At 36.8% G+C, this 13,622-nt stretch overlaps 1 protein-coding gene across 2 annotated transcripts in view; it reads right to left on the reverse strand.

Moving 5' to 3' along the window:
• The window catches only part of LOC135220889 (uncharacterized), a 115,002-nt gene that overhangs the window by 49,666 nt on the left and 51,714 nt on the right, over positions 1-13,622 (reverse strand). For both annotated transcript variants that reach the window (XM_064258499.1, XM_064258498.1), the window contains exon 4: positions 3,284-3,457. In XM_064258499.1, the coding sequence (XP_064114569.1) occupies positions 3,284-3,457 (174 nt within the window). The remainder of the gene's footprint in view (positions 1-3,283; positions 3,458-13,622) is intronic.

Genomic DNA, 13,622 nt, shown 5'->3' on the forward strand with positions numbered 1-13,622 from the left:
ATTCCCCAAAGCGCTGCCATTTTGGACGCCTCCGACTCTGAAATAAAAGAAAATGCAGGGATTTGTTGTTGTACAAGCGTTAGAGCGACACCTACTACATGGGGGTCGGTCGCAACCGAAGCCATAAAACAAAAACATGGAAAACCTGGGGTTCCGGGGCACACACGTTGACGAGGCCGAGATGGAGCAGAAGCCATAATAACAACATACACACTAAAACACAAGTGAAATGGGCAATGAACAGGGTAAGGACCGAGACAGGTCAACCACAACTCTCGCCCAGGCGGTTAAGAAAAGACTGACACGGTGGCGTAGATGCGTGCTCCTTGACCACTCTTCACCCAATATAAGCACGCGTTGCCAGATCTCACAAGATTCCTTGCTTTCATCTGCAATTTAACCGGATCCAGCGAGGAGCTAGAAATTATCCTATTGTTAAGACCTCAGGTTTGTAGCTATGAAAAATACAAATTGTCTTGGAAAATTGTCAAGTTAAGTGTAACTGCATGAGGCTAGAAGTAGAAGCAAGTAAAGTATTCTCACTTAGCAGAGAGACTGTATTTACCCAAGAGGGTAGGAGGTGTGGCAGATGGTTAATTTCCAGTTTTCAAACATGATGCTTAAGTAAATCAACAGATTAATTGAGGCATTCACAATATTAACCCTCTTACGCCGAAGCCCTAAAAATCAAAACCTCTCCTGTATGCCGGCGCCGGTTTGGAGTGAGCGCGGAACCGGAAAAAATAATTTTTTCAAAAAATCACAGCGCGCTTAGTTTTGAAGATTAAGAGTTCATTTTTGGCTCATTTTTTTTTCATTGCCTGAAGTTTAGTATGCAATCATCAGAAATGAAAAATAATATCATTATCATATGTAAATAATGCGATATATGGTAACGAAAAAAAAAAAATTCATAGATAATTGTATTCAAATCACGCTGTGCAAAAAACGGTCAAAGCTAACGAGTTACTTTTTTTTTCGTTGTATTGTACACTAAATTGCAATCCTTTTGATATATAAAAAAGTAGAAAAATAATAAAAGCAACACCGGAAAAATATTATCACAAAATGATGTACGAATTCGTAACGCACGAACGTAAAAAAATGTTATTTTCAAAAATTCACCGTAATTCTAAATAATGTTCTAGAGACTTCCAATTTGTTTCAAAATTAAGACAAATGATTGAATATTACGATACTGTAAGAATTGCAGATTTCGACCATTTCGGACGAGTTAAATTTGACCGAATGTCGAAATTTTAATATATATATTTTTTTATATGCACATATTTCAAAGATGGAAAAAGCTACAACCTTCAATTATTTTTTATTGTATTCTTCATGAAATTGCGCACATTTTGATATATGAAACTCTATAAAAAGGCTAATATGAAAAGGAGCAAATATTAGGATAATGCGATGTACGTATTTCGGAGACTTGCGGCCCCGAATCGGCGCGCGGAATGAAGGTAAATATATTTTTCAAAAATTCACCATAAATCACAATATTGTTTTAGAGACTTCAAATTTGTTTCAAAATGAAGAAAAATTACGGAATATTACTAGGCCGTAAGAGTTTTAAGCTTACATTGCGTTTTTCAACTATTTCGGTAGAGTCAAATTTGACCGAACGTGGTTTTTTTTCTATTTATCGTGATTTATATGCAAATATTTCAAAAAAAGAGAAAAGCTACAACCTTCAATCATTTTTAGTTGTATTCTACATGAAATTGAGCACATTTTCATATATAAAACTTTATGTAACAGCTAATTTTAAATGGTGCAAACATTTCGACAATCGCACAAAAAAATTCTGATTTTTTCGGAAGAGTTACCGCGCGAACGTAATGTTTTTTTTTTTTTCATAAATTCACCATAAATCGAAATATTGTGCTAGAGACTTCCAAGTCATTGCAAAATGAAGGTAAATGATTGAATATTACTAGAATATAAGAGTTTTAGCTTACAATTGCGTTTTTCGACCATTTCGGTAGAGTCAAAGTTGACCGCAAAGTTGAAATTTTTGCACTTAACGTTATTTATTATGAAAATATTTCAAAACTGATAAAAGCTACAACCATGGGTTGTTTTTTTGTTGTATTGTGCATGAAATTGGCGCACATTTCCATATATAAAACTTTATGTAACGGCAAATTTAAAGGGTGCAAACATGAGGACAATCGCACGAAACAAAAAATTTATTGGAAGAGTTATCGCACGAACGTAAGGAAAAAGTTTTTTCATAAATTCACCATAAATCGAAATATTGTGCTAGAGACGTCCAATTTGTTGCAAAATGAAGGCTAATGATTGAATATTACTATAATATAAGAATTTTAGCTTACAATTGCGTTTCTCGACCATTTCTGTAGAGTCAAAGTTGACCGAAGGTTGAAATTTTTGTTTGCACTTATCGTTATTTTATATGAAAATATTTCAAAATTGATAAAAGCTACAATCATGAGTATTTTTTTGTTGTATTTTACATGAAATTGCGCACATTTTCTATATAATACTTCAATTAAAGGATAATTTTAAAATGGTGCAAAAATTATGTCAAAGTGACGAAATAATTTCCGAGATGTGTCACTGATACTTTTTAGTGCGATAAGAAAGAAATTCGCGCTTGCGCGCCTGCGTAGCGATTGTAAACAAAACAACGCCTTGATCCGTGAACTCCCAGCATCCCCCAAGGCGCGTGATACAAAAGTTTTCGGCTGGTAGGCCTATATCCCGTATTTTTTTTTTCCGCGAATTTTTTAAAAAAAACTTTTTTTGAGCCGACGTATGATACGTCCAATCGGCATACATGAGACATTTTGACTCGACGTTTAATACGTCCAATCGGCGTAAGAGGGTTAAGGGTCTTCAGAGCTCCAAGTTGCATTAAAAATTTTTTTTTTCCTTTTTGCTCCAAAGTCTTCCAAAAATATCCTACTTTCCCCATGGAAATGCATATGTACTGGCATATGTAGACTCCAAAGAGGTTGAAAATCCCATTATCTAACAAAGGGTGGTGTTACGCATGTTTGAAAATTTTCAAATGCGTTTTTCTCACAATATTTTTTTAAATCAGTACCTGGAGACCCTTATTATTATGAATGCCTCAATTGTAGGCTGTACTATTTTTTTTTTCATCTAGAGCAAATTAATTTAAATGAAAAGCCTAGAAAGAAAAGAAAATGGGAAATCAGTCATAGCATCAAATAAAGTAAAAGAGCAGTCCTTCAAAACAGAACGAAAATTTTAAAGCTTATGTAAAGTACTTATTCATCACACTTACCTGTTTAGAACCTTTCTTCTGAACAGAGAACCCAATACTTCCGTTTTTACTAAAAGAACTTTTAACTCTTGAGGGCATTTCCAAGATACGATCTGCTTCAACACTTGATGGTAGGTTCCATGAGATGATCCTCATCATCACTAATATCAAAAAACTTGGAACCTTGGACTGAACCTGAAATACATTAAATTAGTCATTTGCTTCTGAAAAAAAAATCCAATCGTAATATAAAACGCATCAAGTTTTATTTATTTAATAATATAAATTTTCATAAAAAATTTATTAGTGTATTTAGTTATCTACCTCCAGTTAAAGTTAGCTTATTCTCTGCACCAATAGGCAAGTCAGCAATCAAATAAAAGACTGAATGGCTACCCAGCTAACTGTCTAGTAAAGCTGTTCAACAACAGATGTGTTTCGAATGGTTTAGCTCTTGTCAGAATTCTTGACAGTCCACTAAGTTGTGGGGAGGCTGGGTGGGGTCTACTTCAACCATTACTGGACGGGTAAATATATCAATATGCAGCTCCTCAGACCGGGTTTGGTTGGCCAATTTACAGAAAAAAACACATCAATGGAAAGCGGAAGATATGCAAATGCACATGGTGAAAGAAAAAAATTCTAACAAATTTTCCCTACCTTCCACGAGAAGTTGAAAATGACTATTCACAAACACTTATGGGGCCTCTTTTACAAGACATTCGTAAATTTTACCAACTTATATACAGTGGGCCCCCGTATTCGTGTTCTCCGGATTCGCAGATTTCTCTATGGACCATATCTACCCATTATTTGCAGGGGATTTGTCTATTCACGGGGGTTTCCAACAATAAATACAGTAGTACCTCGAGATACAAAATTAATCCGTTCCGAGGCGCCCTTGTATCATGAGTTTTTCGTATCTTGGACCACATTTTACATTGTAAAAACAATGGCTAATCCGTTCCAAGCCCTCCAAAATCACCCCAGTAAATTTCATAATAAAGCTAAATTGACCTATAAACAATGAAATACTACAACAATTTGGACCATTCAATACCAAAATTAATAACAAAATGCAAAATAACCTGTAAATAGTGTATTAGTGTACATGGTATACAAGAAATACTGTAAGTAAAATGTGGAAGCTTACCTTTTGAGTGAGGCTATCTCCATAAGTGGCGACAGAGGAGGAGGACAAACGGCAGATACGTACACTTAACTTTACGAAACACAGAAAAAAATGTCAGAAAAACAAACTAAACTTTACAAAACACATTAACAAAACTAACACTTAACTTTACAAAAAACTTAAAATAAAATTTGTCTTTTTTTTATTTTTACATTTCTTTTTACTTTTTTATACTTTACGTAATTTCAATTTCTTCACCACCGAATGGATGCCAGTCCGTTTACGGAATTTTTCACGAACCACCCATGAGAAGCCTTGAACTCTAGGGTTGCCGTTGATGTCCCCTCTCTGCCGTCGTCTTCGGCTTTGGGCAATCAAAATCACTGGAAAATAATGCTGGGCCTTCTGGCAGATTGCCGTCTCGGTTATTGTACCGCCATCGATTTCTTTGTCCTCAAGCAATACAAGAAGCAGCCTTTCCATTTCATTATGCACATGGCTCCTCTTGTTGGACAAAATAGTCCCGCCCTTGGAGGGTGTAGCTGCTTTGATGGCTTCCTTCTGCTTAAGGATGGTGCCTATCGTCGACGGATTTCGGCCATATTCCTTAGCGATCACACTCAACCGCAAGCCAGCTTCATACTTTTTTATTATCTCCATTTTTGTCTCCATAGAAAGCATTCTCTTCTTTCTGTGAACTTCAGCAACTTTCTTGGGACCCATGACTATACTGTACGTAATTAAGTTATGTAGTCCGTATACTGATTAGGTTCTCACACAACATGACAAAGTAGCACAACGAAATCACTAACGAATTTACGTTACTAAACGAAATCGTTGGACCGAACGAATGCCGCGTGCGTATGATAAAGATGTTCGTACGAACGAGGCCGAGGATAGGGTACGCCACCGACGTACCGTTATAAGGATGCATGATGGGGAGGGATGCTCTGTCCAATTAGGAGAGCAAGGATCTCAGTGGCCGGGTGACTAGCATCAGGAAACCACAATGGGAGAAGAGCAGGAGGATGGTGGCGAGTCTATTAGTACTAGATGGCGGCGCGCGGCGCGAGTTTCAAAATTGTTATCCGGGCGAATCTCGGACTTTCAGAAACCTTTTGTATCTTAAAAACTCTTCGTATGTAGAGCCGTTAATTTTTTTGCATAGGCTTTCGTATCTCGAGTTTTTCGTAAGTTGAGCCTTTCATATCTCGAGGTACCACTGTAATCACTAATTAGTGTATTTAGATGTTATTTTCATGCCTAAATAAATTTTTATGATACAAAAATGATTTACTAATTTTAAAATATTAATATTGATCAATACTGTATTAGTCAGTTTAATAAGATTAAATGATATCACATAACAACAATAATAATTCTCTCTCTCTCTCTCTCTCTCTCTCTCTCTCTGCTCTCTCTCTCTCTCTCTCTCCTCTCTCTCTCTCTCTCTCTCTCTCTCTCTCTCACAGAGATGTAAGTTTTTGTATGATAAATGATTTACTAGTTTTCAAATATTAATATTAATGTATTAATGTAAAGAGCAATCAATTCCATTAAAGAAAATAATACTACAGTGAATTAGTAAGATTTTAGTTTATAAATTTAAACAAATATGTAAGAATAAAGGAAATCCCAGTCTTCAAGCATCTTTCTTTCGAACTCCAGGTACCAAGCTGAGGTCCAACAGCTGTTAAATATATCACGTAATGTGAGAGGGGAGGGAGTGTGTTCTCTCTCTCTCTTTACTCAGATGAGAGATTTTTATGGTACATGTATGTATAATATATTTATTAATATTTTCAAATAATAATAATAATAATAATAATAATAATAATAATAATAATAACTGTAATTACAAAAATCATATGTGAAAGTATTCTACAGAAATACTACACTAATCTCTCTCTCTCTCTCTCTCTCTCTCTCTCCTCTCTCTCCTCTCTCTCTCTCTCTCTCTCTCTCACACACACACACACACACAGATGTATGTTTTTTGTATGATAAATAAGTGATTTACTAATTTTCAGATATCAATATTAATGTAAACAGCAATAACATAAATTCATTAAAGTAAATACTAAAGTGAATTAGCAAGATTTTAGTTTATAAATTAAAAAATTATGTAAGAATGGAAGAAAATCCTTTTAACCCCAATTTTGTCTTTGAACTCCAGTTAGCCAAGCTGAGATGGCTGGGGTCCAACAGCAGTCAAATACATCAAGTAATGTGACAGGAGGGCGGAGTGTGTTGCCTTCACCAGATCATGCAATTTCTCTCTCTCTCTCTCTTTTACTGAGATGAAAGAATTTCTATGTTATGTTACATGCGTATATGTTTATTAATATTTTTGCATAATAATAATATAACCAATTTCAAAATTCATATGTACAGTAGTACCTCGAGATACGAAAGGCTCTACCTACGAAAAACTCGAGATACAAAAGCCAATGTGAAAAATTTTACTGCTCTTCATACGAAAAGTTGTTGCTGTAAAGTCCCGAGATTCGCCCGGACCACCGAGAACAATTTTAAAACTCCCGCGCCGCCAACTGAGTAAACTCGCCACCATCCTCCCGCTCTCCCATTGGTTCCTGATGCTAGTCACCCCATAAGGTCCTGCTCTCCTATTGGTCAGCATCTACCCCTTGTGCTTTAAGTATTCTATTGGTAAAAGGTTGCTGTAAATTGAAAAACTTATTCATGCAATACATTTAATAAAAAAAATACATTATGTAAAGATAGAATAAAGAATAGAAATGAATGGTTATCATACTGTTTGGTAGTTTCAGTAGTTGAAGAGAGATAATGAAAATTTATGGCTTACTGTGTAAAAGTGATTGCTTGGCGATCGTTCGATACTAGTAAGTGCTGGATGTAAACAGACGTTTGGAAGCTTTATTTTTTTTTTTTTTTTATTATAGTTAATGGTTACTTAAGAATAATATTTGAAATGATACATGCAATACATTTAATAAAAAAATTGTAAATTAGATATCAGAAAATATAAAATAAATCAGTCTGCCAACAAATAGGTATTTTTTAGAATTCTTCTTCTGTTTTATTATTACGTTACGTATTACGTATGTTTCATTACAGCTGTCAGTAACTCGGTATCTCCATTAGGTAAAGATAGAATAAAGAATAGAAATGGTTATTATACTGTTTGGTGGTTTCATTAGTTGAATAGAGAATATTGAATGCCAATTTATGGCTTACTGTGTGCTAGGGAAAAAAAATGATTGCTTGGCGCTCGTTTCGATACTCGTAAGAATGTAAACAATTGATTGGAAGGTTTGGTTTGTTTTTTCTTTGTTTGTGTATTATAGTTAATGATTAATTAATAATTATTTGAAATGAGTACATACTGATTATTTATACATTTTATTGGCATATTCTAAGCTTTTAGCTCTTAGGTTTAGATGTCAGAATCATAGACTAGGCTACAGTAGCAACCGCTAACATAGGCTAGGCTTATTGCTAAGGGACATATGCTAAAGTCCTAATATATGCAGTAAAAATGGGGTTGAACATTACATGCAGTTGAATATTACTCAAGTATGTACAGTATTTTGCCTTTTTGGAGACATATTTCTTCCGTCGTAAAACCCCTAGAACATGTGTTTTAAGGTCCTGGAAATATAATTTGAACTGGGGTGTGTTTTTGGAGGGCTTGGAACGGATTAGCCATTCATTTTCATGTAAAAATAAATGTGTTCCAAGATACAAAAAACTCATAATACGAAGGCCGTCTCGGAACGGATTAATTTCGTATCTCGAGGTACCACTGTAATAGTATTTTAGAGAAATACAATAATCTATCCATTTCACTCTTTTAAATAAGGATAACCCTCTCTCTCTCTCTCTCTCTCTCTCTCCATTTTACTCTTTTAAATAAGGATAACCCTCTCTCTCTTTCTTTCTTTTGCCACACAAGATACACATACGTCAGTGGTAACTCTCGCCCTCTGTTTGGGCTGGAAGTGTATGCATAAGTATATCTTTAAGGGCATTACTACATTTTCTGGGCTCAGCCCGTGTCGCTACGTGAAATGTCCCTTTAGCACACATTTCTAAGGTAAATTATTGCTAACATACCAGAGAAAAAAAGCTAATATGGAAATGCCAGAATATTCTGGCTCGCTCACCTTATTTAAAGGTGTCGGTATGGTTTCTGGGGCGAGTGAAACCACTACCATAGGTCCTTTGCCATTTAGATTCATCCTCCTTCAAAATCCCTCTACTAGAGAGGAGCCGACCTAAAGGACCCCCCCACTCTTCGCTACCGTTACGGCTAGCGCCGGCATTACTACATTTTATGGTAAAATAATATACAGTACTAGTTTTCAAATAATATCAAGTTTAATGAGATTAAACAATAACAATAACATTTTCTCTCTTTCTCTCTCTTACCTATGTATGTTTATTTGTTTTTAGTATAAATAAATTATTTACCTTATAACTAATTTTCAAATATTAAGAGGATTGATTGATTAAAATAAATAGCGATTCCCAGACTTTTATCCACTTGGAGGAAGGTGGGCAGGGCAGTAAATGGCAGTTTAATATACGAATTGGCAGAGGGTAAGGAGACAATTATAGGAGTTATTCTCTCTCTCTCCCCATTATTATTCTTTCTGTCTCAGAAATAATTCATAATTTCACTCTTGATGGTCAGATATATGATGTTGCCATTCAGTGGTCTCTCTCTCTCTCTCTCTCTCCTCTTCTCTCTCTCTCTCTCTCTCTCTCTGCTCTCTGTTATTGGCTGTAGGTATATATTTTTTAATGGTAAAATGTTTAAGATGACTTTGAAATTATATTACTAATATAACCTTAAAGATTAATACAGTAATAGGTTAGTAATTTTAGATATATTTGAAGTAAGATGTTATTTAAGGTATACAATTGGTATCTGAACTTTCAAGACAGGCAGTTATAAGCATTTTTTGTGGTGGTTCTAACTATTCACGGGGGTGTCTGGTACGCATCCCCCGCGAATATGGGAGGAACACTGTATATGTTTTTTCTGATAAATAAATTCATTCTATATTGTAAAATTATAATTACTGCTCACACAATATCAAAACAGATAAGAAATAAAAGCAGTAACAAATTCTTAGCATATTTGTTGAAAATATTTACGTAAATTTACTGAGAATGAAGATTTCAGTTACCTTTTTAATCTTTTTTTATTTTACATGTTTTTTCATTCATTTCTTTGCACTTTTTTCTTTGTAAAACTACATTTAAAACAGACATAATATCATAAAAGACAAGAACAAAAAACAACAGCAACCCCTTAGTATATTTACTAGCCAATTAACAAAAAGACGTCATGACAAAAAAGGGAGCCAAAAATTAATTCTTAATCTTGAAAATTAAGTGTGGTGATTTTTTGAAAAAAAAAAAATTTTTCGCTTCGGCGCTCACTCGCGAACGCCGCCGGCATACGGGAGACACTTTTGGCAATACCGGCTCGGCGTTTAAGGGTTAACTGAATTGGGTACTTTCTAGGCAGAACAACCACAGGGCAAGAAAGGGGTTTTAACTCAATATGGTATTCACCTTTCATCTCAATAATATCTCCAAAGCATTTTGGGTACAAATTGCACATTGCTTGTACATCAGGTATAGGAGTAGGCCTCGAGTTTTCATGTTCCTCCTTGACACTCGATATATTCTTGCTTTCCTTTATAGCAATAATTCCTAGTCTCTCACAAGCATCACATGACAGAATTGCTGGTCCATTGGTATAACAGGCATAGAAAAGTAAATCGACAACTGGGGACTTATCCAGACTTGTTGGTATTTCTATAGTTCCATATGTATGAATGTTTGTGTCATTCACGGCTGTAAGTTTAGCCAAAGTTGGCTTCAGTAACCCTGTAAAATTTCCATTAGTATTTGGGTACATCTGTCTGAGACATCTTATAGGTAAGATATTACCGTTGGATCCAGTATCGGCCTTGACCTTGAGTGTCACTTTCCTTAAAATGTTAGGGGGTTTGATATCCAGTTTAGCCATAATTACTAGTCGTTCCCCTTCTGAATTAGTAATGGCAGCTACATTTACTTCTGACAAGTCTATAGATCCACAATTCAATGGCATGTCATCAAAATGGATTTCTTTATCTTCTTCAGTCATTTGGTTGCTGTGAACTTCAGTTTTTCCACATCTCTCTGGTCCTTTCCTTGGACCTGACCCTTGACATGCTTCGTCGGCGGGACAGTGAAAAACTTTTTATATTCTGACAGACACCCTCAAAGTGATTCATTCTACTACAGTCCGGCACTTCTTCCCATAGGCAGGGTGGGCATCTCCTTGGAGGGATGATGGAATCCAACCATACCTGCAGCTCTTCTGCTGCACTGGATGGCTTTGTTCTCTTTTGATAGCATTCACGGACATGCTTTTCTCACGAGGAAGTATTTGAGAGTGTTGCTTGGAAATCCTGTGCTGTCTCAATAGCATCATTAAGGGTTAAAGCATTCCCCTTAGAGATCATCTTTCTTCGTGCTTCTGACCACTTGATTCCCTTTATCAGTTGGAATGTTATCTGTTCATCCTTAGTACTTACATGAAAACTACAGCTACTGGCCTTTGCTTAACCTGCAAACATAATCTTCAACTGGTTCTGATCTCCTTGAGACATCGAAGCCAGCTCTAACCTCATCACCCATTTATTGTGTGTGCCTACCAGATGATCAGCAAAACTTCCTAAAAATAACATCTGGATCTTTTTTTTTTGAGTATCAGTCAACTGCCAAGAATCCCATATCTGCTTTCCTTGTGACCCAGCAGAAAGCTTAATATAGTCCCATTGGTTTTCAGCTTCAACCTTATTGATAAATAAGTAACTTTCAAGGAAATCCTTCCATTCATTAAAAGCACTGACTTGGTCCATCTGTGACCAATTCAATTTAGGCATTTCCACACTGGTAGTCCTAATTGCTTACGCACACTTATTCAGGAAGACAGAAAAATTTGTTTTTATCTTAGGTACTTTCCCAGGAAAACTATTTCAGCAAATTTTCATAATCTCAACTTATATCCTATTCTCCAGAAGAACCTTAGTTCATTGCTCTACAACTCCTCAAACTCTGAGCAGAGATACAAAATACAATTGTATAAAAAATATCATGACCTTGCTATTATACATACATTAATATTGACACAATGCAAATTATTTTGTTGTAGGCATCAACACAACTAAGAATAAATCTTAACAGGACAGCAGCAGTAAGGGCAATACCAGCTTAGTACATTAATTATATTAAAGATAAAAAGCAGACTGAATAACAGCAGACTTCTAAACAGATTAGGCTAATTAATCTATGGCACTGTATGTCAGTATCATTCAAGAACTATAAAAAAAAAAATCAATCACGTAGGTTAGGCTAGTTAGGCTATGGCACCTATGGCAGTAAACATTCAAAGACAATAAAAAGGTATCAATCACATCTCTTTGATTACTAAACATGGGCAAAAATTATCACTCAATAAACACAGTAACGGTTGTTCATTAATTACGAAGACTACTTAAAAACTTCATCCTGGCCTGGTAGTATTAGCAATTCTAGCACACATCAGTAGTCATCATACATCAGCTTCTTAACAAACATCTCGGGTAATCATTGTGCATCGGCAACTCAAAACGGCGGCGTTTGGCGGCATCTTTGATGATTCGGCGGTTGCATAGGCTACTCTTAATGTCTATGATCACTGCACAATATGTTGCAAACTTGAATAATCATACCTGGATCCAAGTTATAACCTCTTGATGATCGCAATCCTTCACATTTATATGCCGAACATGTTGATCATCAGAAGGTCTCTACCCGCCAAAACAACTTGGAGACGACGCGGTCGGATTTAGTACATCAATTTTAGCCAATTATCTTCAAAATCTGGTGCCAAATCTTACTGTATACATTCTTGAAGCTTGCCTCCACTGCCACCATGTTATATGGTGGGATGTCTTAATTATACACCCAATAAAATAGCATTATTTTATTGTGCAACACTCTTGCTGAGGTAGGCACGAGTCATTCCATGATGTAAACAACTTGGGAATACAACAATGGTTTCATACATCAAAACACAAGTCATCATACTGAAACACCACTGGCAGGACTAAGCCCACGAAAGATGGAAGATCTTTTGAAAGAGGGCTCAGGCACATGGTTGAGCAATGAATCATAAACACAGCTGTGAGCCAAACCACTCACACGCGCTGTAACCACATACGAAGCACATACACAGATGAAGAGCACAGTGCAAGAGAACGTTCTGGAGAAGGAGATCGGCCATGATGAGAAGAATCAAGATCCCAACTCTGGAAGGTGAACGACACAAGCGGGAACTCCTTGGAGAATGAGAACCAGAAAGCCTAGGCTTATTGGACACAGGAGAAAGGCTGGCCTTCCTATCATGCAGAGGCAAAGAAGCCTTACTGGGCTGAGACTCGTCCACAAACCCAAACTGCCTCACGTCCGTGACCATCAACAGCATCACAACCATCACTACAAACATGTTTGTTGGGAGGCAGAGCAGGAAGAGAAGCACCAGTCTCTGGGAGAGGAGAACTCCTAGAAGGTGAAGGATCAGCGACCTGAGTATTAAGCACCTTCAACCTCTTAATCAGAGCCTTCATATCCTTGTGGGAAACTCAAAGAGGCTGAGGCGACGAAGAATCAGCTTGAAGACCCTGAGGAGAGTGAAGGCCATCACAAACTGGGATATGTCCACTTGTGTGCATTGGGGAGGCATTTCCATGCTGGGAAGACAGCGAAAAAACCCTTATCACTCTCAGAAGATGAAGCAACAAAATCCTGAATCCTCCAACATCTGATCCAAGAACGAGGGGGAGGAGGAGGAGAAGGCGATGGAGAAGGGGAAGGAGCTCTCCGCCAACAACGCTTCTTGCTAGAAAGTACAGGATACCTCTTGCAAAAAACAGAGACCAGCCAATCAACCATTGTTTAAAGGAGCGCCTCCGAAGGGTCTGCAGACAGCTGCGATGATGTCACAGAAAAAGCTGGAAATGACATCACCGCAACAGGTGGTGGGAGAGATGACACCGCAGCCGACGTCATAGGCAGAGAGGATGCTGGGAGTGACGTCATGTCATTTAGAATGGCAGCTCAAGTCAATGGCCAACTGGCAGAAATCAGCAGCAAACCAGGATATGTCATAGATGTCAATGGCATCCCGCTAGGCAGCAG

Source organism: Macrobrachium nipponense, chromosome 2, assembly GCF_015104395.2.
Source record: "Macrobrachium nipponense isolate FS-2020 chromosome 2, ASM1510439v2, whole genome shotgun sequence".
Lineage (NCBI taxonomy): Eukaryota > Metazoa > Arthropoda > Malacostraca > Decapoda > Palaemonidae > Macrobrachium > Macrobrachium nipponense.